This window comes from Tachyglossus aculeatus, chromosome 3 (genome assembly GCF_015852505.1).
Source record: "Tachyglossus aculeatus isolate mTacAcu1 chromosome 3, mTacAcu1.pri, whole genome shotgun sequence".
NCBI classification, from domain to species: domain Eukaryota; kingdom Metazoa; phylum Chordata; class Mammalia; order Monotremata; family Tachyglossidae; genus Tachyglossus; species Tachyglossus aculeatus.
In genome coordinates this window covers 26,458,260-26,484,672 of record NC_052068.1, presented here as the reverse complement: position 1 = coordinate 26,484,672, position 26,413 = coordinate 26,458,260, and the positions used below count along the sequence as shown (strand labels likewise).

Genomic DNA, 26,413 nt, shown 5'->3' with positions numbered 1-26,413 from the left:
CGTGCTGGTGCACTAACCTAAAGGCGTTTCTGTGCTGCTCTTCTCACCTCCTCTCTCCCCTTCTCTTTCCCTCTTGCTGTGGTGTGTCCAGAAACGGAAGTCGAGTTCCAGCGTACACCTGATGGTGAGCCCTGCCCACCCACCATCTGCTCACCCCTGCGCTGCCTGCCGCCCGCCCACCCCGTCATGCATCCCCATTCTCATGCCGTGCACGACTGCTTGTGCTCATCACCGCCGCATGTCTGTGCCAGACAAGCAGGGGGTGGCTCGGCCTGCTGGCAGGGGCCATTGCACAGGGGCTCTCTCACCCCTCCCTGCAGCTCCATGGCCACCCCCCCAACCCCAATGGAAAAACATGTTTGGGGAGCCCCTGGTCACTGCAGTCCAGTGCGGGAGCAAACGTTAGTATTTACAAGGCTGGTACTGCTGCCTAATCCAGTTGCCCTGACCTCCACGTTGGGGTGAGTGTCAGGCAGGGAACCCTCTATCTCAGGAAGGGGAAGGGCTTGGCTTTTCTCTGTGTTTTAGGGATGGCTACTGTGGCTCAGGGTCTCAGGGAAGGGTAGGGCTTTACAAAGACAATCTTGGGAGTTTCAGCTTTAAAGCACTCAATCAACTCTCCTCCTCCTACCTTACCTTGCTAATTCCTTACTACAACCCAGTGTACAGACTTCACTCCTGTAATGCCATCCTACTCACTTTTCTTCAATCTCCTCTACCTCACCTCCCACCACTGACCCCTTGACCACTTCCTCCCTCTGGCCTCGATCTCCCTCCTCCTTTATTTCCAACAGACCACCACTCTTCCCACCTTCAAAGCCTTACTAAAATCACATCTCCACCAAGATGCCTTCCACGACTGAGCCCTTTTTTCCCCCTACTCCCTCTCCCATCTGAATCGCCTACACCCTCGAACCCGTAGCCTTTAAGCACTTGATATTCACCCCACCCTCAGCCCCACAGCACATATGTGCAGAGTCATAATTTATTTTAATGTCGGTTACCCTCTCTAGACTGTAACCTCCTTGTGGACAGGGAACGTGGCTACCAACTCTGTTGTAATGTACCCTCCCAAGTGCTTACTGCAGTGTTGGGCACATAGTAAGCATTCAACATATACCATTGATTGATTGATTAATATTGGGGTTCACTGAATGGGAGCTTCCTGACTCTTGTCGTAGGGTTTGAGGAGCAGGACAGGTGCTCAGTGTCTTGCACCTCTATTCATTCATTCATTCAGTCGTATTTATTGAGTGCTTACACTGTGCAGAGCACTGTACTAAGCACTTGGGAAGTACAAGTTGGCAACATATAGAGACGGTCCCTACCCAACAGCGGGCTCACAGTCTAGAAGGGGGAGACAGACGACAAAACAATAGTAATAAAATAAATAGAATAAATATGTACAAGTAAAATAAATAAATAAATAGAGTAATATATATGTACAAACATATATACATATCTTCAGGCCCTTCTGTACAGTCTAGATACCATTACCCAGCCTAGCTCCAAGAGTCCTAATTATCCCCTAATCTCCAATAGAAAGCCTCTAAGGGGTGAAAAACTGTCAGGGATTAAATACATTCCCTCTTTACCTTCCATCAGTTAATCTGTGATATTTATTGAGCACTTACTCTGTGCAGGCCATTGTACTAAGCACTTAAGGGAGTACAGCACAATAGAGCTGGTAGACACGATTCTTGCCCACAGGGAGCGTACAGCCTAGAGGGGGAAACAGACATAAAGATGATATCACATCAGGTCTAGTTGTTGGAACCATCTCTTCTAGAGACAATGTGACTACAGCCCTATTGGAATCTGAAACCGTAGGTGAGCATGCAGTAGTGATTTCAGATTTCTCTAATTGCCAACTGAGAAATGGCGGGGGCGGTCTCAGGACATAGACATGTGATGATAATGAAGTACAGGTCCAAATGAAGGATTATGTCTCTCTGAGAAGGTTCTGCCCTCAGCCAAACCTCAGCGGCAGAGTCCAAGGAGAGTCAGGACTGGGCACGGCACGGCCCGCCCCAGCATTCTCTCTTCCTCATGATAATGGTCAAAGGAGCATGGCACCGTGGATTAGGGAGGGTGGTCTGAGCCCGTTACTGAGGCAGCAGGGGTCAGCAGATGGACCGTGGTAAGGTGCAAGCCCATAATCCCAGCAAGTTCTCTCGGATCCCCTCTTCTCTACATGTAGGGTCCTCTGTCAGTCCATGTGTGGTGTGTAGTGCCCTGCCATGGGCCACGTATCTGATCCTGGGCAGGGCTGCTGTGGGATGCCTCTGCAGGAAAAAAATGTCACTGGTTTGTCGTAACCTCCTGTCGGTCGGCTTTGGGTCTGGTGCATGGAGGAAAGGAACGGTGGAGGAACAAGGCCAGACCCAAACAGCTCTCAGGGTCTGGATTTGGGAGATGGTGTCAGATCAGGCCAGCGACTTGACTGGCTCCTCCCTCCACTTTGGAATTGTATATCAAAGCGGGGCCAATAGCCCCCTGACCCCGATTTCACACACTTTGTCCTGTTTGGTTATTTGGCTGGCACAAAGATGAAAGTTTCTGCCCTGTTTCCACAGGGACAGTCATTCATTTCCTAGTGTTTGAGTACCTGCTATGAGCGGAGCACTGTACTAAGCACTGGGAAAGAGGACAATAGAGGAGAAGTTAGACGTGATCACTGACCCACCCGGCGACTCACAATCTAAGAAAGGTAGGGGGAAGGAAGTGAGAAGGTGATGGACACCTACGGGAAGATCGAGATTAAAAACTGCAAATTAAAATAAAAGAAGGGCAACATTAAGTATAAAAGCTAGTACACTCTTCAGTTGTTTTCAGGCTCTTCATCTCTGTAGCTGGCCGGCTGGGTGGGATCCCTTGACACAACTATTGACGTTCAAATTCTAAACGTGTAAGTGGGACACGGAGCAGAGGCCATGACTTTCACTACAGAAATTGATTCCTTCTTCCAGCACCCTTCCCTTCCTCCCCATTCCTCCAAACCACTGAAGTCCTACAAAGAAGAAGACCCCCTCGAATCTTGGCTACAGGATGTAGTTTCACCGCGTAGCTCCTCCCCATCCTGGTGATCTGATCCCGGGTTGCAGCCCTAGGCCGCGGTGCCCAGCTGGCCCAACGGCCACTGCTGTCCCAGTGGTGATGCGTCTAGAGCCCTCTGTGTCCCCCCTTGGGCTGTGGGGTTCTTCAGCTCTCTTGGCACCCTAATGCCCCCCTCCGCACCCCCACCCCAATTATCACAACTGCTCCCAAGTTTACCAAGCACATTAGTGAACATTGCACAGTCGTACCTATCTCCAGGGCAAAGGCAGATCAGCTCTGTGGCCAGAACCATTCACTACATGCCAACCACTGGTAAAACTAAGCCGCACATTGCCCTCTGAGACTTCTTCCCGATCAAGGAATCGTATCTCCTTTTTGGCTCAGTTGTCCAGCTGGATGATAAGGCGTTTTCTTGTGGCGGCAGGGGACAGAGAGAGGAAAATTTGGGCAGTGGGGGCTTGGTTTTGCTTTGTTTTCCTTAAAGACGTTGTTCTTGGTAAGCAGAAATGATTTGAAAAGAGTGGGGCATTTGGGAAAACAGCCAGAAAAGGACCCTGGAAATTTTGACTTCCAGTTCTGGGGTTTGCCTTTGCCTCTCTTGATCAGTCACCTAGGCAAAGTAATGAACTCTCCTTTTCCCGGATGCGTCCCCCATGAAATAGGTGGAATGCTAAATTTCTTCACCAGGTGGGGTGTCCCGTAATGGGCCTCCTCTGGTAGTCATTGCAGGAGACTTTGGGCCTCAGAGCCCAGACACGGAACCGACAGAGCCGGGAGTCCCTCGGGCTACTCCCAGCGTTCCTCATCACCTCCGTAGCGTGTGCCTCTAGTCCATCTCCACAGCCATTGATCCCATCTGTACAGTGTGATGGAGACCACCGCCCGGCTGCCTCAGGGTGGGCGCCGTGGCCCAGGGACTAAGGGTTTTAAGTGGGCGGTCGGTGAGAAGAACCTGGGCTGCTGTTCTGACACTGGCGGAACTAAATCATCTGTTTTCTTGTCTCAGCCACAGAGCAACAACAAAAACAGTCTCGTAAGCCCAGCCCAAGACCCTGCGCCTTTGCAGACTGCCATGGTACCTCCTGACTACGGCTTCTCCGCCTTCACACTGTGGGCTGTCTTCCTCCTGCTCTCCCTTCTTCCCCAGGCTGCCTCTGCCCCCTTCCTCCTATGCCTCCCCCTGGGCTTTCTTAGATCCCTTTCGACTGCCTGCCTCCCCGCCTGCCCACCCACCTGCCTGTCTGCGACCTCGTGCCTTGGCTTCCCTCCTTTCTGTTTGCTGCTGCTGCTGCCGCCACTGTCACTGCTGTTTTTCTTAGGTCGGGGAAAGTAGGGCTCAGCTGAAACCCCAACCCCAGCAGTAGGCCCCGGGCGATCAGCTGGATGCTGTCCGGGGGAGAGTGGGGCAGGGGAGAAAGATGGGAGCGTGCAGATGCTAATGCTGTCCTCCATCCGGAAAAGACTTTGGACTCTCAACTCGTGGGGCGTCCCAAAATGGAGGCGTACAACACTCCTCCACTGCCATTTCGCTCTGTCTCTCTCTGGTTAGGTGGCTAGTCCTTTGGCTGCCGGCTCCCAGGGAGCTTCCCTCGGATTGCACTCTTCCTCGCTGTTTGCAGATGCCTCTGCAGAAGGAACTGTATTGTTTTAGCACCTGGGCATAGTGACAGTAGAGGGTTTAGTGGTGAATATGGTGGGAGCGATGAGGGCCCCTGCTTTCCTGGGCCCTATCTGTTTTAGGTTATGGAGCAGGAGACTCTGGCCAAGTCCAGAAGTGTGTGACGCGGGAGACTCCCTGGGCACTGCTGTTTTCCATTGGGTCCAAATAGATGATTCTTCTGGGCCAGTTCATCATTTGGCTCTCCCTCTGCCCTGGCTTCGATGTGTCCTAACTGCATGCTCCTGGCTGAGCATTGCTGTCACGTTGCCCTTGCACCCAGCCTCAATGTTGCTGTGGTGGGACCTGCCCCCGTTGGTCTCTTTGCTTTGGAGGTGAATAACGTCCCCCATGGAGGAAAACACATAACCGACGGAAGGGATTTGGAGGCAGAGGCCCCTGTCCTTTCAGCTTCCTCAGCATCTTCTTCCAATTCCTCTGACCCTGGGGTCTTGGACCCCAACGCTTGTTCCTATCCCCGAGACCCCCGTGAGTTTGGGATGGCCGAGGCCGTGTCACCGAGGCGGGGGGGTCTTTGTCTCCCATTTGGAGAACGGCCCCTCCAGTTGTCCCAGCCTCCTTTGGGGTCTCCCAGTCGGTCCTTTGGGGAGGAACTGCCGTCTGGCCCCTAAAATAGCAGGGTAATGCCTATCTTCCCCTCTTACAGGAGCCTCAAACTACTGTGGTGCACAATGCAACTGATGGTATCAAGGTGAGTGTGGCAGTTTGCCTGGTTTTCCCGCTCTTTACCTGTGGGGTGGTGCGTGCCCCGACCCTGTAATAATGACCAGACTCTCCAAGGTCACCGGCCGTCAGACTGGGGGTAACAGCCTCTGGCTCCCTTGGAGCCCGTAGAAATGGATTCTGTCATTTCCAGCGTACAACTGCTAGAGGTTGGGAGTGCTGGGGGGTTACCTAGCTAGGAGGGGCAGGGAGGGGATCGAAAACTATCTCCAATTAATTGAGGATGCAACCCATAGAGGTGGTATCTTCTGCAGCATTGCTCCTTGAAGATTTTGGAAATTCCCCAACAATTCCTTGGTGTCCCAGGCAGAGGAGGACATCTACCTTTGTCCCCTGGGTGGTGGCTGGGACTACCCACCTCTCCTTGTAACAGATTTTAAAAACAAATGGTCTGAGGGGCTTCAGGCAAGACCGCATGTAATAATGTGCTCTGTCTGGCCTGCAGGGCTCCACAGAGAGCTGCAACACCACCACTGAAGATGAGGACCTGAAACGTAAGTCCCCCTCCAGTTCCGTGGGAGTAGCAGAATGGGACGTGGTCTAGTGGATAGAGCACGGACCTGGGAATCAGAAGGACCTGGCTTTTAATACCGGCTCAGCCACTTCTCTGCTGTGTGGCCTTGGGCAAGTCACTTAACTTCACTGTGCCTCAGTTACCTCAACTGTCAATTCATTTATTCATTCATTCAATCACATTTATTGAGCGCTTACTGTGTGCAGAGCACTGTACTAAGCGCTTGGGAAGTACAAGTCGGCAACGTCTAGAGATCCAGCAATGGGCTCACAGTCTAGAAGGGGGAGATGGACAACAAAGCAAAACATGTGGACAGGTGTCAAGTCGTAAATGGAGATTAAGACTGTGAGTCCCGGGTGTCCAATCTGATTACCTTGTATCTACACCAGCACTTTGAATGGTGCCTGGCACATAGTAAGTGTGAGAGAGAGAGAGAAAGAGAGAAAGTAAGAAAATTAATTCAAGGCATACTGCAGGCCTGGGGTTTGATGCTGCTTGGCCTGTGTATAGGGTAATTATGAGTTGCTCAGTCCAGGAGTGAGATGGAGGGGAGTTGTAATAGTAGTAGCAGTATTTGTTAAGTGCTTACTAGGGGCAAGGCACGGTACTAAGCACTGGGAAATAAGTGAGGCATAGGCACGGCCCCATACCTCATAGGGGCTCACAGTCTAAGAATAAGGTGGTGAGGGGTTGGAGACGAACACACAAGAAAGATGAAAGGGGAAGAGAGGACTTACATTGGGCAGGGTTTTTGGTTTTTTTTTTTTTTACCTCTGCCCCAAGTCAGGTTTAGGCAAAAGCAGAGGCCGCTGCTTCCGCCCACCGTTTGACCTTAGATCAGTGTTCCCAGAGCAGGGATCAGTACTGGACGTGAGATCTGCCCTGGGGAAGTTGAAATCAGAAGAGGACCAAGCCTACCAAGCCTCTGCTTAGCCCTGAGAGAGAGATTTCATTTTAGCCCCCTGTGGGACAACCCGATCACCTCGTAATGTCCCCAGTGCTTAGCACAGTGCTTTGCACGTAGTAAGCACCTAATTAATGCCACTTAAAATTTTTTAAAAAAATTATTTCACAAAAGTAAGGCAGCCCAGGCATGACTAGGGCAGGAGAGAAAGCCTTGGTATAAAGGCAGGGGGTCTGAAAATGGTGGCCCCAGCCCCATGCAGAATTTCTTGTGGGTTCTCCATACACAGATGCAAACAAGGATCAACACAGAGACCCAGAAAAACTGAAAATCTTGTGCTCCCAGTTTCCTGGCCTTTACTGTATTTTAATCTGAAAATTTCCCTTCTGGTTGGAGTCCCAGGTCCCCAGGGCCATTGAACAAATCAAACAAAGCCAAATGCCTAAAGGTCAATCATTGACAAATAATTGCCTAATCCAGCCATTTTCAACCAGTCACTGGACCGGGGGACCTGGTCTTTATTGACAGGCCAAGAGGACAGACCGCAGAAATTCAGGGAGTCCAGGAAGAAAGAAACAGCTGGTGAGAAGAGAGTACCTTGTCTTAGGCTCTGAGGCACAGCAGGCCTTCCCTCTACTCTCTGTTACTCCTCTGCACCACCAGAAAGAGGCTTGGCTCAGGACGGGTGGGGGGTTTGAGGGGGAGAGAGAGACTGGGTGCATAGACATAGGTGAGAAGGGGAGCATTTACAGTGAAACCTTGAGATACAGTTTCTAAAAAATGGTGAAGACCCTTATCCTAATAATTACTGACAATTCAGTCATCAACAAAACTATTTCTTGACTCCTAACTCTTTCTGAATCCCAAGTCTGATCTTGGCCCCAGCTACCCTAAAGAAGCAGCGTGGCTCAGTGGAAAGAGCCCGGGCTTTGGAGTCAGAGGTCATGGGTTCAAATCTTGGCTCTGCCACATGTCAGCTGTGTGACTTTGGGCCAGTCACTTGACTTCCCTGGGCCTCAGTTACCTCATCTGTAAAATGGAGATTAAGACTGTGAGCCCCACGTGGTACAACCTGGTCACCTTGTAGCATCCCCAGCTCTGTGCCTCAGTTACCTCGTCTGTAAAATGGGGATTGACTGTGAGCCCCACGTGGGACAACCTGGTCACCTTGTAACCTCCCCAGCTCTGTGCCTCAGTTACCTCATCTGTAAAATGGGGATTGACTGTGTGCCCCACGTGGGACAACCTGATCATCATCATCATCATCATCATCATCAATCGTATTTTTTGAGCGCTTACTGTGTGCAGAGCACTGTACTAAGCGCTTGGGAAGTACAAATTGGCAACATATAGAGACAGTCCCTACCCAACAGTGGGCTCACAGTCTAAAAGGGGGAGACAAAACCAAACATACTAACAAAATAAAATAAATAGAATAGATATGTACAAGTAAAATAAATAAATAAATAAAGTAATAAATATGTACAAACATATATACATATATACAGGTGCTGTGGGTAAGGGAAGGAGGTAAGATTGGGGGGGCGGAGAGGGGGACGAGGGGGAGAGGAAGGAAGGGGCTCAGTCTGGGATCACCTTGTAACCTCCCCAGCACTTAGAACAGTGCATTGCACATAGTATGCGCTTAATAAATGCCGTCATTATTGTTATTATTACCCTTGGTTCTGACCCTAGCCCTAACAAGATTTTTTGATCATTAAAATACCGGGTGGGTTGATTTTGATTTGTGGAAATTCTGGAAAATGGAATTTGTTAACGATGGATTTATTGCAGTGCTGAAAGTTAAAAAAAATAATAATAATTCTTGCCTGAATGGTGGATACCTCTGCCATCTTCCCAGTCAGAGAGAAGTGTACTTTGGGGTGGGAGGGCTACAGCTTTGGGGGCCAGCGAGCAGGCTCTTCATCATCATCATCATCATCAATCGTATTTATTGAGCGCTTACTGTGTGCAGAGCACTGTACTAAGCGCTTGGGAAGTACAAGTTGGCAAAGGCTCTTGGCTTTGAGGGGGGCGGGGGAGTGACAGGTGGCTGGCCAGCTTGACCAGCTACTAAAGATGAGTCCAGGGCCACGGGATGGAGTCAAAAGGGAGGGTGGGACAGCAGCTGCTGGCGACCAGTGAGACAGCAGGGGCTGAGAGTCAAGTGGTTCAGCTCCTCTCTGGCCCCGTCCCCTGCTATCCCTGCCCTTCCCCATTCCACTGCCACCCAAACACCCATTTCTGACTCTTTTCCATATACTGGAGCCGAGCTAATACTATCAATCAGTCAGTCAGTCATATTTAGTCACAGTCTTCTAGACTGTGAGCCCACTGTTGGGTAGGGACCGTCTCTATATGTTGCCAGCTTGTACTTCCCAAGCGCTTAGTACAGTGCTCTGCATACAGTAAGCGCTCAATAAATGCGATTGAATGAATGAATGAATTTATTGAGTACTTACCATGTGCAGGGTACTGTGCTAAGCACCTGGGAGAGCACAGCACAACAATATGACAGACACATTTCCTGCCCGCAGTTAGCTTTCAGTCTAGAACAGTCTTGGAGAAGCAGCGTGGCTTAGTGACAAGAGCACAGGCTTGAGGGGCAGAGGTTGTGGGTTCTAATCGCGGCTCTGTCCCTTATCAGCTGTGTGACTTTGGGCATGTCGCTTAACTTCTCTGTGCCTCAGTTCCCTCATCTGTAAAATGGGGATTAAGATTGTGATCCCCATGTGGGACAACCTGATCACCTTGTACCTACCCTGGCGCTTAGAACAGTGCTTGGCACGTATTCATTCATTTAATCGTATTTATTGAGCGCTTACTGTGTGCAGAGCACTGTACTAAGTGCTTGGGAAGTACAAGTTGGCAACATTTAAAGACGGTCCCTACCCAACAATGGGCTCACAGTCTAGTTGCGCCATAGTTAGCGCTTAACAAATAGCATTATTATTACTATTAAGACTAGTTCTAGCTTACTTCCAGCTTTTTGAATTTTAAGTTGGTTTTGAAATTTTTACTTTTTAAATTTTTTTAGGCATTTTGTTTTAGGTGATTCGTTGTTCACCCAATATTGCTCCTCCACAGCAGGAGGAAGTAAAGGGGTGTTGTTGCAGAGGAAAAATCCAGAGGAACTGCAAGTGGAAAACACACGCATGCACACACACACACACACACACACACACACACACACACACACACACACACACACACACACACACACACACACACACACACACACACACACACACACACGCCCCATGATGATAATGATGATAACTCAGCCTCGAGGCGCTTGAATTGGCGGGGAGCAGAGCTGCATGTAGATTGGCACTGAGAGGATAGTGGGGTAGCAGGTGATTTTAGTGAAGTGTGAGAACACCGGCAGAATTCCAAGTAAGGCGGGAAAGTATGCTTCCAAATTATCCCCTGCCTCGGGGGAGCATTGATACCCTGCCTCCTGCATGACACTTCAGGGTCTTTGTAGGCCCAAGGCCTCCCTTGAGCCACAGTTGCTGCCTTCGCTGTTCCTGAAAGCCCGAGGCTGAGCTCTGTTTGGCCCCATCCGGGGTCTGAGCCGGGTGGCTGGGGTGTGCCGAGCTGCGAAGCCAGGACTTGGGATATGTGCCCCGAAAAGCGGGAGACTCCCACTTTCCTTTTGCTTCCACCTCTGCTCCACCATCGGCCTGGGACTTTTCTGTCCTGCCTTCTGCTCTCCGGCTCGCTTGCTCATCCTGCGTTGTTTTATTTGTTCTGACCAAATTGCCCTGCCCTGGCCTACTAGCTGCCCCACTCCACGCCGGGGGTGGCGGCTCGGCGTCCCAAGGACGGAGCCCCTGGGACCCCGCGCCGCCCCCCGTGGTCCCTCAGCCCGAGCCTTCTCGCTGCTCCTCAGCCAGTGTTGGGTAGGGACTGTCTCTCTATGTTGCCAACTTGTACTTCCCAAGCGCTTAGTACAGTGCTCTGCACACAGTAAGTGCTCAATAAATACAATTGATGATGATGATGATGATGATAAGTCCTCGGGCAGTACCACTCGCTGCCCCGGCCCCCACCGGGACTCGGACTCCCACCTCAACTGGTTCATTCAGCAGCCCTCTCGCCCACTGCGCTCAGCCCGGCCAAGGCTGACTTGGACGGGCCTATGGGGTTTGGAGTCACCACCCCCAGATGGGTTGAGGAAGCCCTTTCCCATGCCCCCTGTCTCTCATCCCAGCTCTTCCCTAGCCGGATCTCACAGAGACCCGGGGGCTGCAAGTGGACCACGTGGGAGGGAATACTGTTGGCTGTATTGAGTGGGGCTGTTTTTGTGGGATATGTATGTGAAGTCTGGGGAGAGAGTAACTGAAAGAGGACTAGTGTTGCCTCGCTTTGCTGCCCGACTCAGTCCAGCTGCGCACGTGTGGTGTCATTTGGCGTTGCCCTCCCCTCCAGCTGGGTGGCCTCATGTGCGTGTCCTCCCTCAGCCGTGCAGCGTAGCGTGGCTGTTCTACCCCAGCTGTGCGGCGTAGCAAGGCTGTCTTCTGTCAGCTGTGCACTGTAGCGTGCCCGTCCTCTCCCAGCTGTGCACCCGAGTGTGGCTGCCCTCCCCGAGTTGTGCAGGCTTGTGTGGCTCTGCCTGCTTCTACTTGTGGTTGTGCTGTTTGGCTTTGCTCCTTGCCTGAGTGTTCCGCCTTATGAGCTTGTGCCGCTTTCTGGTTGTGCCGCCTGGCTGGGCCTGCCGCCCCTGGCTGTGCCGTCGTGGTGTTGCTGTTCTAATGCTTGCATTTGTCTTGCAGCCGCTCGCTCCTGTGAGGAGAGGCTCGTGGCCTGGGACTGCCCCGGGCTCCCGTCAGGGTTAGCGCGTGCTCAATCCGAGCCCTCCCTCACTCTCGTGGTGCCCTTCGCTCTTAGCGGAGCCCCGTGTAAGTGAGCTGTCCATGAGAGCAGGGCACTGACCCCACTGGCCCCTCCGACGGAAAGGCTTTATTGGTTCTCAGCTCTTCCTCTCGGCCTGCTCGTTAGCCTAGAAATTGTCTTTTCTCTCCTCTGGGACAAAGGGTCTCGGTGTACATAGCCAAAGGTGAGTTCTGCACAAGTTGAAGCCCCCTGAACCCGCATCAGCACCCGATGCTGCTGATAATGTCATTTCTCTGAGGTGATGTTGCCATGGACAGTGTCCTCCAGATCCAGAACACTAAGTACCTACAACCTGTTCCTCTTTGCCTTGCTGCGTATTAGACTCGTGTCCTATAAGACGGGTTCTAGCTTACTAAAGAACATAGCCTGAGAAGCCAGAGGAGCCCTTCACCACACCAAGCGTTCAAAAGGAATAAAGGAGATGTGGAATCTGGCTAGGATCCAAAAGGAAACTCTGCCTGAGTTTCTTGACGAGTTGTCAGACCCTGGTTACGTATGTCTACCATGAATAATATTTGGATTGGAGATGCAACTGAAAAAAATGGGAGAGAAATTTGAAACCGCAAACTAAGATTTAAAATCGATCAGTCAAAATAGATCTCAGAATAAATCAAGGAGCTTCCTACTTCTCCATTAGCTTAATTAGGGGATAGGGAGTTTTTATCCACGTGGAGCCTGTTCTGCAGAGCTGGATGAAGAAACTCCTCTCCTTCCACCAGCACCAGGAGAAAAATCAGACAGATTTTGTCTCCTTCCCGTCTCTTCGCACTTCATGCCCCAAGAGAACTCTGAGGGATTGGCTCTGTCGGGGACCACCCCTTATTGTGGTGCAAAAAGGAGGCGAAAAGGTTGCTTCCTGGGAAATGTAGTTTCTCCTGTCCTTTTCTGCAATTCCTTTCCAACTCTAAACGGGCCCCCTGGGTGTTTTGAAAACATACAGTTCTCACCATTCATTCATTCATTCAGTCAGTCATATTTATTGAGCGCTTACTGTGTGCAGAGCACTGTACTAAGCGCTTGGGAAGTACAAGTCAGCAACATTTAGAGACGGTCCCTACCCAACAATGGGCTCACAGTCTAGAAGGGGGAGACAGACTACAAAACAAAACAGTTAGACAGGTGTCAAAGTCATCAGAACAAATAGAATTACAGCTAAATGTACATTCATTCAATTGTATTGAGCGCTTACTGTGTGCACAGCACTGTACTAAGCGCTTGGGAAGTACAAGTTGGCAACATATAGAGACGGTCCCTACCCAACAGCGGGGTCACAGTCTAGAACGGGGAGACAGAGAGCAAAACATATTAATAAAATAAATAGAATAAACGTCCAAATAAAATAAATAGAGTAATAAATATGTACAAACATATATACATATACACAGGTGCTGTGGGGAGGGGAAGGAGGTAAGGCGGGGGGACGGGGAGGGGGAGAGGAAGGAGGAAAATGAATAGAATAGTAAATATATACAAGTAAAATAGAGTAATCTGTACAAATACATATACAAGTGCTGTGAGGAGGGGAAGGAGGTAGGGCGAGGGGGAAGGAAAAGGGGGCTCAGTCTGGGAAGGCCACTTGGAGGAGGTGAGCTCTCAGTAGGGCTTTGAAGGGAGGAAGAGAGCTAGCTTGGCGGAGGTGTGGAGGGAGGGCCAAAGACTGACCATAACCCAGCACAGTCTAACACTGTTCCACATTTCATGAGATGTGTCTGGTAATGAGGTTTTGGTTTCATTAGATCAGGGATCCCCTACTCGGCCCAGGAAAATCATCTAGACTTTGGAACCTCATGCTCTCCGGGCTAAGCCCCTTGGGATGGTGAGCTGTGCCCGGTGCCCGACGTGGGGAGAGTAATTCCTGGCAAGTCTGGGACTGGCAGGAGAGGATGGAGGTGTTTCAATCAATCAATCATATTTATTGAGTGCTTACTATGTGCAGAGCACTGTACTAAGCGCTTGGGAAGTACAAATTGGCAACATATAGAGACAGTCCCTTCCCAACATTGGGCTCACAGTCTAAAAGGGGGAGACAGAGGACAAAACCAAACATACTAACAAAATAAAAATAGAATAGATAGGTACAAGTAAAATAAATAGAGTAATAAATATGTACAAACATATATACATATATACAGGTGCTGTGGGGAAGGGAAGGAGGTAAGATGGGGGGATGGAGAGGGGGATGAGGGGGAGAGGAAGGAAGGGGCTCAGTCTGGGAAGGCCTCCTGGAGGAGGTGAGCTCTCAGCAGGGCCTTGAAGGGAGGAAGAGAGCTAGCTTGGCGGATGGGCAGAGGGAGGGCATTCCAGGCCCGGGGGATGACGTGGGCCGGGGGTCAAAGGCGGGACAGGCGAGAACGATACGGTGAGGAGATTAGTGGCGGAGGAGCGGAGAGTGTGGGCTGGGCTGGAGAAGGACAGAAGGGAGGGGAGGTAGGAGGGGGCGAGGTGATGGACAGCCTTGAAGCCCAGGGTGAGGAGTTTCTGCCTGATGTGCAGATTGATTGGTAGCCACTGGAGATCTTTGAGGAGTTTCAGGCAGTGTGTTGTTGACCCATCTGATCCCCAGCCTTTGAAGAGTTTTCCTGTGATCTACAGATGTTTTCTGCTAGGAATGAGAGTGGTATAGGCCAAGGAATAGCAGCAGTTGGACCAGGCTGGGAAGAAGAGGGTCTCACTCACTAGGCAGGGCTGGGAAGTATTTTTAAGGTGTGGAAACAGGAGACAGAGAAGAGGAAGATCTCAGGAAGTGTCAGGCAGTAGAAGGAGGGAGACGAGCAGTCCATCTATCAGTGGTACTTACTGAGCACTTACTGTGTGCAGAGCACTGTCCTAAGCGCTTGGGACACAATGCTTTCTGAAGGGGCAAAGCAAGAAGTCCACCAGCCACAGGAGCCTCTGTACACCCATGCAGGTGAATTGCCCCTCTCTCTCCCCCACAGTGCGCAAACAGGAGATCATTAAGATAACAGAGCAACTGATTGAGGCCATCAACAATGGAGACTTTGAGGCTTACACGTGAGTAGGGGATGTGAGTTGTGACCTGCTGTTTGGAAACCCTAGGTTTCACTCCTGAGCCCTGCAGCAAAGACCGATTTTTACCCCTCCGTCACCTTAGAAACGCTACTCAGTGGATCCTTCTTAGTGGGAGCAATCCGTGGGCCTCAATTTAGCATCCAGATTTCTTAAGGGAAATCGGAGAAGCAGCGTGGCTCAGTGGAAAAGAGCATGGGCTTTGGAGTCAGAGGTCGTGGGTTCAAATCCCAGCTCCGCCACTTGTCAGCTGTGTGACTTTGGGCAAGTCACTTAACTTCTCTGGGCCTCAGTGACCTCATCTGTAAAATGGGGATGAAGACTGTGAGCCCCATGTGGGACAACCCGGTCACCTTGTAACCTCCCCAGTGCTTAGAACAGTGCTTTGCACATAGTAAGCACTTAATAAATGCCATCATTATTATTATTATTAAGGGGAGGAGCCGGCCCCGAATGGAGGTTGATTGGCAGGGCCCGGGCACCAGCATTAACTGGTGAGCTTATGTAGCTTAGGCAGGCCCTTTATAGGGAGGCCCAGACGTGCCCCTGCTATGCCTAGCCCTTGGCCCAACCCGAAGGTCTGTGGTCGGAGAGGCCCTGCACGGAGGGTGGGGTAGGATGGGGAGGAGTTTGGGTGGCTCTGGGCAGGATGGGGTGAGTCGGAGCGGGAAGCCTGACCGTCTCCTCTTGCAGGAAGATCTGTGATCCAGGTCTCACCTCATTCGAGCCAGAAGCGCTGGGCAACCTGGTGGAAGGAATGGATTTCCATAAGTTTTACTTTGAGAATCGTGAGTGGGTTCGTGCTGTTGATGTCCTCCTGCTCGCTTTCTCTCCCTCCTCGTACCGTCTCCTCTCCACCACCTCCTTTTCCTCTTCCGCCCGCTTCTCCCCAGTCTTCTTTGGCCCACCGTGCCTGCCTTTCCCTCGCTAACTCTTTCCTTCTTGTCCCTGCTCGTCGTCTCCCAAACGGTGGTAAGGCGGTGCTCCCTAGCCTTAAATCCTTTCCACCTGGATAATCGGGATGGATGGAGGGGGCGGAGGGCTGAAGAAACGCTCAGTCTCCTTTTGCGAGGGAGATGGCTGTCGGCATGAGGGGACGGGTGGGTGGGTGGGACCTGGGCAGTGGGTCTGATGGGCCACCCGCCTCCCTTTCTTCCCCTTTCTGTTTTCCCTTGCTTATCTTCCCCTCCCTCCCTTCCTCCTGGTTCCTCTTCTTCTTCCTCCTCCCCGCCCACCGGCCCCCACAGTGCTCTCCAAGAACAGTAAGCCCATCCACACCACCATCCTGAACCCCCACGTGCACGTCATCGGCGACGACGCCGCTTGCATCGCCTACATCCGGCTGACCCAGTACATCGACGGACAGGGCCGACCCCGCACCAGCCAGTCCGAGGAGACCCGCGTTTGGCACCGCCGAGATGGCAAGTGGCTCAACGTGCATTACCACTGCTCGGGGGCCCCCGCCGCTCCACTGCAGTGATGCCTCGCCTCAGGTGCGCCGGGGAGGTGGCGGGCGGGAGGGGGGAGGTCAGGGCGGGAGTGCCAGGGAGTACCACCATGGCAGGCTGGACCGTTTGAACGGGGCGGGTCCAGAGGGGTGGGCCAAAATGGTAACAACGACTGCGGTATTTGTTGAGCGCTTACTAGGTGCCGAATACCGTGCTGAGTGCGGGGTAGAGACGAACAGTCCCTGTCCCACGTGGGGTTCATGGTCTGTGGGTTCGGTAGCAGAGGCCCAGCCCCTTTTAGGGGGTCTCTTCCACATCCTCCTAGAGGGTCTCCTCCAGCCTCTTGTAATAATAATAATAACGGCATTTATTAAGCTCCTACTATGTGCAAAGCACCGTTCTAAGCGCTGCGGAGGTTACAAGGTGGTCAGGTTGTCCCACGGTGAGGCTCACAGTCTTAATCCCCATTTTACAGTTGAGGGAACTGAGGCCCAGAGAATCAATCAATCAATCAATCGTGTTTATTGAGCGCTTACTGTGTGCAGAGCACTGTACTAAGCGCTTGGGAAGTACAAGTTGGCAACATATAGAGACGGTCCCTACCCAACAGTGGGCTCACAGTCTAGAAGGGGGAGACAGAGAACAAAGCCAAACATACTAACAAAATAAAATAAATAGAATAGATATGTACAAGTAAGATAAATTAATAGAGTAATAAATATATACCAACATATATACAGGTGCTGTGGGGAAGGGAAGGAGGTAAGATGGGATGGAGGGGGGAGAAGTGAAGTGACTTTCATTCATTCAATCGTATTTATTGAGCGCTTACTGTGCACTGTACTAAGCGCTTGGGAAGTACAAGTTGGTAACATATAGAGACGGTCCCTACCCAACAGTGGGCTCACAGTCTAGAAGGGACTTGCCCAAAGTCACACAGCTGACAGTTGGCGGAGCCGGGATTTGAACCCATGACCTCTGACTCCAAAGCCCGGGCTCTTTCCACTGAGCCACGCTGCTTCTCCTCTCTTGTAGAGATCTTTTCCAGCCTCAGCTGAGCTCAGCTGCCCCTAGAAGATACGCTTAGGCTCGCCTACCCCTTTCCTGGGCCTCCCATCCATCCCACATCTAACGGGGCTGTGGGACTCGGGTTTCCAAGCACACCAAGACTGGACCCAGCGGAACTTGGGAGCCTGGTTAGGATAGCTCCTTGCTTCCACACTGTCTCCGGGTTCACAGTAAGCGCTCAATAAATACGACTGAATGAATGAAAGTCACCTCACTTCTCTGGGCCTCAGTTCCCTCATCTGTAAAATGGGGATTAAGACTGTGAGCCCCACCGTGGGACAACCTGACCACCTTGTAACCTCCACAGCAGCTCAGGGGCAGACCAGCACGGCTTAACATCTAGCTAGGAGTGACCACACACTGTGGGGGTGGCGGGGGAGAAGCAAGTCAGTCATTTGTTCAGTCTTATTTATTGAGCACTTACTGTAATAATAATAATAATGACGATGGTATTTGTTAAGCACTTACTATGTGCCAAGCACTGTTCTAAGAGCCGGGTTGGATACAGGGTAATCAGGTTGTCCCACGTGGGGCCTAGTCATAATCCCCATGTTACAGATGAGGTAACCGAGGCTCAGAGAAGTGAAGCGACTTGCCCAAAGTCACACAGCCAAGTGGCGGAGCCGGGATTCGAACCCGTGACCTCTAACTCCCAGGCCCGTGCTCACTAAGTCACGCTGCTTCGTACTCTGCTGCCGCATGCAGAGGACTGTACTGAGCTCTTGGGAGAGTACAGTACGAAACAGACAGACACATTCCCTGCCCGCAACGAGCTGACGGTGTAGTGGGGAAGAGAAGCAGCGTGGCTCAGTGGAAAGAGCCCGGGCTTTGGAGTCAGAGGTCATGGGTTCAAATCCCGGCTCCGCCACTTGTCAGCTGGGTGACTTTGGGCAAGTCACTTCACTTCTCTGGGCCTCAGTTCCCCCATCTGGAAAATGGGGATGAAGACTGTGAGCCCCACGTGGGACAACCTGATCACCTTGTAATCTCTCCAGCGCTTAGAACAGTGCCTGGCACATAGTAAGCGCTTAATAAATGCCATCGTCATCATAGTGGGGGAGAAGTCACTGAGCATTTCCAATTCCACGCCGTGGCCGGCCCTCCGGAGGGTAGTTAATCGGGCCAGGCCAGCTCCAACCCCCCGCAAGCCCACACGCGAGACCAAAGAGCCGCCGAAAGGCAGGCCCCCCCGACCGTGGCGGCCCGGGCCCAGAGTCCCGTGACTAACTGTTGCTTTTGCATCTTCCCCTATTCCCCCTCTGCCCAATCCCACGGGGTTGGCCGGGCGCTTCCTCCTACAGCGGCGTTTGGAGATTCCCAGCCGGAGGTCAAACCTTCGCTGCCAGCGGCTCTGGAGGGCCCGAGTGACGGCGACAGTCCTGTTCGTTCGAGGTTTAAAAACAATTACAAAATTACAAAGCGGCAGCAACCAATGCACGCCCCTGCATGCAGCCCGCCCGCCCGCCCATCGTGTCTGTCTCTGCTGTACTGAGGTGTTTTTTACATTTAAAAAAAGAAAAAGGGGGGAAAAAAGTGGTTTATAAAATGAAATCGATACCCGCCGATACGTTTTAAACCACCTGCAGCCCCAGGGCTAGCAAGAGGTGGGAGTTTGAGCGCCCGCCCTGGTCTTTAACGCCAGGCCCGCGGGGAGCGAGCCCGGGCTAGGGCCACCGCGGACTTCGGGTGGCCGGCCAGGAACTGTGACGCCGACGCTGCTCGGGGGCTGCGCAGCCACCGGCAGGGTCGCCCCTGGGGACCCCCACAGCCCCAGGAGGGGCTGGCTCCGCCCCGTCTTCTGGGAACGGCGTTCTTCTTCGGGACACGCACGGGAGCCCGGAAGGAGGGTCAGACGTCCGATGCTCGAAGCTTATTTTTTCCCTTCCTGGGAGAGAGAGCAGCATCCCCGGGCAGCTGCGGCAGCAAAGGTGGTGCCGAGCTACGGCGGGAGCAGCGTCTTGTGACCGGGATTTTGTTGTACTGTTCCATTTAGCGTAGGCAGGAGACTTGGTGCTGCAGAAATGTGTCCACTAGGAAGCATACAAGGAACCTGATATTAGTCTGGTATGCACTCACTCACTCACTCACTCACTCACTCATCCATTTCTATAGGATGCACAAATAGCGTGGGGCTGGACGCCGAAGCCCGGCCCCCACAGCTGGGAAGGGGCAGCCAGTGGCGGGCACTTTGCTTTGTGTTTGTTCTCTTGTGATCTGATGAGGTGCTGTGCCTTAGGCCGGTGCCTGCCCCCCTCGCCCTCCAACTGCCTTTGACAGTCTCATTTCTGTGCTGATCTGAATGGTGTTTGTCTTGCTTTTCATGGTGATGACCGCCCCCTGCACCAACACCCCCGCTCCCCTTTGGCCCTTAGCTGGGCCTGGAGTCTCACTGCAGGGTGTCCCCACTGGGGAGAGCATAAGATGAGAAGGGAGGCTTGTTTCTGTGCCCCTAGCTTGCACCCGGGGGGGCTGCCTCCCTTTCCACCGGTTCTCTCGCTGCCTTCCATCTCTTCCTCTCTTGGGGAGGTTGGCTTGAATGATTCCTGCCCTGGAAGGTGTCCCTCGTCCGGGGTCCCAGGGGAGAAGACCCTCTCTGCTGACCAACAAGGGCTCAGAGTTGCTGCTGGGGAGTTTTCCTGGGTCATCCCCCTTTCCTTTCCGACGGACACCCGCGGAGAAGAGGTGCCTGGGCTCCCAGCCCCTCCCTCGGCTTCTCCTAGCACCCCAGGGGAGTCGCCAAGGGAAAGAACTGCACCTCAAGCAGAGGGAGGGGAAATGACCTAGATTTTTCCCCAGCTCGCCTCCTTTTGTCCCGGGATCGCCTGCGCCGATCCCTGCGCCTTTCCAGGGAAGGTGAGTGAGCCCCAGAATTCCTTGAACTTCTTCAGGGAGGAAGAAGCGGTGAGCCAAGGGGGAAGAGGGGGGTAGGTCTGGTACTTGAACCCGAAGCCAGGAGGCGAGCAGAACGACAGACCCTCGTGCTTCAGTTCGGTCAGGATCAGAGGTGCAATTTGTTCTCTCCCCAGCTCTTCCCTCGGATTGGGCTTTTCCAAGTCCCTTCTTTCTCTCCCCTTTCCCCACTTCCCTCCCTGCCCCATCTTGCTACGCACTCCACGACTCCCAACGCGCATAGGCCACTCCACGGCAGGGTTTGGTTTGGCAGTCTCGGAGACAAACAGTCTTTAAATAAACACAAACTCCAGCTTGGTATGACCACCCAAGACCCATTTCCTCTGAGCATTCTCTCTCTCCTCTTCTGGGGCTACGTCAGCATCTATAGAAATAGAGATTATTAAAAGATCACCTTTTAAACGGGAAATGGAAGGCATTTGATGCAGAATTTTTGCATGACGACATAGAAATAATTTAAAAAATAGCTAGTGTTTGTTCTGAATGTTGGTAGACCCTTCATAGCTTTGTTACAATGAAACCTTGAACTGAAGATATTTAATAAAATAACATTTAAACAGTCTACGGGATTACTGATCTGGGGGTCTCGGGGATGTTGGAAAAAAAGGAGGCCGGGTTCGGGTTCTGTTGAATGTCTTATCTGTAGCTGTAGAGAGATAAAGGGAGGGAGGAAGGAAGAAGGGGCTCAGAAGATACTGGGGAAAATGATAGAGAAGGGAGAATTTTGAGAAAGAAAAAGGAGAGATGAGATCTGGCAGAAGTTAAGGTCGGGGAAGAGGTGATAGGAGAGGGGTGAAGTACAGAAGATATAGGATAAGAAATAGAACTGTTGAAACTTTGCGCCCCATGTGGGACAGGGACTTTGCCTGATTTTCTTGTATCCACCTCAGCAATTAGTACAGTGCTTGGCACAGAGTAAGTGCTTAACAAGTTCATTCATTCATTCATTCAATCGTATTTATTGAGCACTTACTGTGTGCAGAGCACTGTACTAAGCGCTTGGGAAGTACAAGTTGGCAACATAAAGAGACAGTCCCTACCCAACAGCGGGCTCCCAGTCTAGAAGGGGGAGACAGACAACAAAACAAAACATTAACAAAATAAAATAAATAGAATAAATATGTACAAAGAAAATAGAGTAATAAATACATACAAACATATATACAGGTACTATAGAGGCGGTGTGGCCTAGGGAAAGAGCACAGGCTTTGGAGTCAGAGGACCTGATCCCGATGCCCCGACTTGTCTGCTGTATGACCTTGGGTAAGTCACTTAACTTCTCTGTGCCTCAGTTCCCTCATCTTCAAAATGGGGATTCAATACCTGTTCTTTCCTCGAGGTAGACTGTGAGCCCCATGGGGGGCCTGACTGTCTTGTATCTACCCTGGGGCTTAGTTCAGTGCTTGGCACATAGTAAGCGCTTAACAAATGTCAATTGTTACCATTTTAAAAAGCTGGGGGGAGGCTGGAAGGGTGAGAGAGATAAGGATGATGACGACGAAGGTATTAAGCACTTACTAGGTGCCAAGCACTGTTCTAAGTGCTAGGGTAGAAACAAGGTAATCAGGTTGTCCCATGTGGGCCTCGCAGTCTTCATCCCCGTTTTCCAGATGAGGTAACTGAGGCACAGGGAAGTGACTTGCTCAGAGTCGCACAGCTGACAAGTGGCGGAGCCGGGATTAGAACCCACGACCTCTGACTCCCAAGCCCGTGCGCTTTCCACTAAGCCACGCTCCTAAGCAGGGAGGATGAGAGAGGAGTGGAAAGGAAGAGATGGGATGGATGGGGAGGGGTAAAAGGATGGGTGGAAAATGGGGAAATGGGGTAAATAGAAGATGGTGGAAGGAGGGGAGGATCTGAGAATCTTATCCCATCAGAACGGGTCCGGGAGCATAGCTGCCCCTTATTTTGTAGTTCATTCATTCATTCGTATTTATTGAGCACTTACTGTGTGCAGAGCACTGTACTAAGCGCTTGGAAAGTACAATAGTAGTTCCGTCGTGCCATCCAAAATGGCTAAATCAGTGGTATTTAGTGAGCACCTACTATATTCATTCAATCGTATTTATTGAGCGCTTACTGTGTGCAGAGCACTGTACTAAGCGCTTGGGAGAGCAAGATACCACAGAATGAGTGAACATTTTCCCTGCCCATAACGAGCTTTCGGTCTCGAGGGCTGGCCCTGCTTTGGGCTTGTGGAGAATCGATGACCATGGTGTCTCTCCCTTCTAGGCCGTGAGCCCGTTGTTGGGTAGGGATTGTCTCTATCTGTTGCCGAATTGTAATAATAATAATAATAATAATGGCATTTGTTAAGCGCTTACTATGTGCAAAGCACTGTTCTAAGCGCTGAGGGGGATATAAGTTGATTAGGTTGTCCCACGGGGGGCTCACAGTCTCCATCCCCATTTGACAGACGAGGGAACTGAGGCTCAGAGAAGTGACTTGCCCAAGTTCACACAGCAGACGTGTTGGAGTCGGAATTAGAACCCGTGACCTCTGACTCCCAAGCCCGGGCTCTTTCCACTGAGCATGCTGTCTTCTCCCAAGCGCTTAGCACAGTGCTCTGCACAAAGTAAGCACTGAATAAATACGACTGAATGAATGAATGAATGAATGGCAACCAGGGGCTACCAAAGTGGGAGGGGGACGACATGGCCGTTGGGGTGGAGGAAGAGGCTGCTTCTCATCATCAATCGTATTTATTGAGTGCTTACTGTGTGCAGAGCACTGTACTAAGCGCTTGGGAAGTACAAGTTGGCAACATATAGAGACAGTCCCTACCCAACAGTGGGCTCACAGTCTAAAAGGGGGAGACAGAGGACAAAACCAAACATACTAACAAAATAAAATAGAATAGATATGTACAAGTAAAATAGAGTAATAAATATGTACAAACATATATACAGGTGCTGTGGGGAAGGGAAGGAGGTAAGATGGGGGGATGGAGAGGAGGACGAGGGGGAGAGGAAGGAAGTGGCTCAGTCTGGGAAGGCCTCCTGGAGGAGGTGAGCTCTCAGTAGGGCTTCTCTTCGCTCCCCTTCCTCAGGGGCAGCAGCCATTGCTGCTGGAATTCACTTATTCATTCAATCGTATTTAATGAGCGCCTACTGTGTGCAGAGCACTGTACTAAGCGCTTGGGAAGTAGAATGGCTTCTGCCTCTTTTCCCCCCGTGCTCTTCCCGCTCCTTTTCTCTCTCTGTGTGTCTGTGTGCCCGTGCCCTGTTTGGCTCTTGGCCCGCCCGGCCCTGGCTGGTCTATGGGTAGGGGCCGTCTCTATATGTTGCTGACTTGTACTTCCCAAGCGCTTAGTACAGTGCTCTGCACACAGTAAGCGCTCAATAAATATGATTGAATGAATGAATGAATGAATGGTTTCTGCGCTGTGCCCGGCGCCGTGGATCGAGGCCTGGGCCGTGACCTTCGCGAGGGCGGCTGCGTGTGTCCGACGGCCAACTGAGGCATCGTCGGCGTCCCTGGGCCCCGCCAGTGGTTCAGCCAGGTCTGCCAATAATAATAATAATAATAATAATAATAATAATAATAATGGCATTTATTAAACACTTACGATGTGCAAAGCACTGTTCTAAACGCTGGGGAGGTTACGAGGTGATCAGGTTGCGTGGCTCAGTGGGAAGAGCACAGGCTTTGGAGTCAGAGGTCATGGGTTTGAAGCCCAGCTCCGCCACATGTCTGCTGTGTGACCTTGGGCAAGTCACTTACCTTCTCTGAGCCTCAGTGACCTCATCTGTAAAATGGAGATGAAGACTGTAAGCCCTCGCATGGGACAACCTGATCACCTTGTAACCGCCCCCCCCACTCCCAGCGCTTTGCACACAGTAAGCACTTAACAAATGCCATCATTTTTTTGAATCCCCATTTTACAGATGAGGTAACTGAAGCACAGAGAAGTTAAGGGAGTTACCCAAAGTCACACAGCAGACATGCGGCGGAGCTGGGATTTGAACCCATGACCTCTGGCTCCAAAGCCCGTGCTCTTTCCACTGAGCCACGCTGCTTCTCATAAATAATAATAATGATGGCATTTATTAAGCGCTTACTACGTGCAAAGCGCTGTTCTAAGTGCTGGGGAGGTTACAAGGTGATAAGGTTGTCCCACGGGGGGCTCACAGTCTTCATCCCCATTTTATATATATATATGTTATATATATATAATGGCATTTATTAAGCGATTACTATGCGCAGAGCACTGTTCTAAGCGCTGGGGAGGTTACAAGGTGATCAGGTTGTCCCACGGGGGGCTCACAGTCTTCATCCCCATTTTACAGATGAGGTAAATGAGGCCCAGAAAAGTGAAGTGACTTGCCCAAAGTCACCCAGCTGACAATTGGCAGAGTCAGGATTTGAACCCATGACCTCTGATTTCAAAGCCCGGGCTCTTTCCACTGAGCCATGCTGCTTCTCTACTTGAACTTCCCAGGCGCATAGTACAGTGCTCTGCACACAGTAAGCGCTCAATAAATACGATTGAATGAATAAATCCCCATCCCCCCCGCCTTACCTCCTTCCCCTCCCCACAGCACCTGTATATGTTTGTACGTATTTATTACTCTATTTATTTATTTATTTTACTTGTACATATCTATTCTATTTATTTTATTTTGTTAATATGTTTTGTTTTGTTCTCTGTCTCCCCCTTCTAGACTGTGAGCCCACTGTTGGGTAGGGACCGTCTCTCTATGTTGCCAAATTGTACTTCCCAAGCGCTTAGTACAGTGCTCTGCACACAGTAAGTGCTCAATAAATACGATTGAATGAATGAATAATAATAATAATAATGATGGCATTTGTTAAGCGCTTACTATGTGCAAAGCACTGTTCTAAGCACTGGGAGGTTACAAGGTGATCAGGTTGTCCCACGGGGGGCTCACAGTCTTCATCCCCCTTTTACAGATGAGGTAACTGAGGCACAGAGAAGTGAAGTGACTTGTCCAAAGTCACACAGCTGACAATTGGCAGAGCCGGGATTTGAACCCACGACCTCTGACTCCAAAGCCCGTGCTCTTTCCACTGAGTCACGCTGCTTCTCATGAATGAGTATGCATATATATATATACATACATATATATACACATACATACATATACATATCTAATGGTATTTATTAAGTGCTTATTATGTGCAGAGCACTGTTCTAAGCGCTGGGGAGGTTACAAGGTGATCAGGTTGTCCCACGGGGGGCTCCCAGTCTTCATCCCCATTTTCCAGATGAGGTCACTGAGGCCCAGAGAAGTGAAGTGACTTGCCCAAGGTCATTCGTTCATTCACTCAATCGTATTTATTGAGTGCTTCCTGTGTGCAGAGCACTGTACTAAGCCCTCGGGAAGTACAAGTTGGGTCACCCACCTGCCAAGCGGCAGGGGTCGGGATTAGAACCCACGACCTCTGACTGCCGAGCCCGGGCTCTTTCTACTGAGCCACGCTGCTTCTCCGCCCGCGCCCCCCCGCCCCCCCCGCCGGATCAATCAATCAATCAATCAATCGTATTTACTGAGCACTTACTGTGTGCAGAGCACTGCACTAAGCGCTTGGGAAGTCCAAGTTGGCAACATATAGAGACGGTCCCTACCCAACAGTGGGCTCACAGTCTAGAAGGGGGAGACAGACAACAAAACCAAATATACTAACAAAATAAAACAAATAGAATAGCTTTGGACAAGTAAAATAAATAGAGTAATAAATATGTACAAACATATATACATCTATACAGGTGCTGTGGGGAAGGGAAGGAGGTAAGGCGGGGGGGATGGAGAGGGGGACGACGGGGAGAGGAAGGAAGGGGCTCAGTCTGGGAAGGCCTCCTGGAGGAGGTGAGCTCTCAGCAGGGCCTTGAAGGGAGGAAGAGAGCTAGCTTGGCGGAGGGGCAGAGGGAGGGCATTCCAGGCCTCAATCAATCAATCAATCAATCGTACTTATTGAGCGCTTACTGTGTGCAGAGCACTGCAGTAAGCACTTGGGAAGTCCAAGTTGGCAACATCTAGAGACAGTCCCTACCCAACAGCGGGCTCACACTCCAGAAGTGGGGGACGGAGAACAAAACCCAACATACTAACAAAATAAAATAAATAGAATAGATAGGTACAAGTAAAATAGAGTAATAAATATGTACAAATATATATACAGGTGCTGTGGGGAAGGGAAGGAGGTAAGACGGGGGGATGGGG

The 26,413-nt window shown here is 51.1% G+C and overlaps 1 protein-coding gene across 15 annotated transcripts in view; it reads left to right on the top strand.

Moving 5' to 3' along the window:
• The window catches only part of CAMK2G (calcium/calmodulin dependent protein kinase II gamma), a 72,219-nt gene extending 55,930 nt beyond the window's left edge, over positions 1-16,289 (top strand). For 2 of the 15 annotated variants that reach the window (XM_038743475.1, XM_038743473.1), the window contains 7 exons: positions 4,064-4,132; positions 5,382-5,426; positions 5,904-5,952; positions 10,661-10,774; positions 14,712-14,787; positions 15,496-15,590; positions 16,050-16,289. In XM_038743475.1, the coding sequence (XP_038599403.1) occupies positions 4,064-4,132; positions 5,382-5,426; positions 5,904-5,952; positions 10,661-10,774; positions 14,712-14,787; positions 15,496-15,590; positions 16,050-16,282 (681 nt within the window). In that variant the 3' untranslated portion in view covers positions 16,283-16,289. Of the gene's footprint in view, positions 1-91; positions 125-4,063; positions 4,133-5,381; positions 5,427-5,903; positions 5,953-10,660; positions 10,775-14,711; positions 14,788-15,495; positions 15,591-16,049 lie in introns of all 15 variants that reach the window. The other 13 variants (XM_038743477.1, XM_038743474.1, XM_038743464.1 and 10 more) reach the window with 7 other exon arrangements.
• The last annotated feature ends 10,124 nt before the right edge of the window (positions 16,290-26,413 follow it).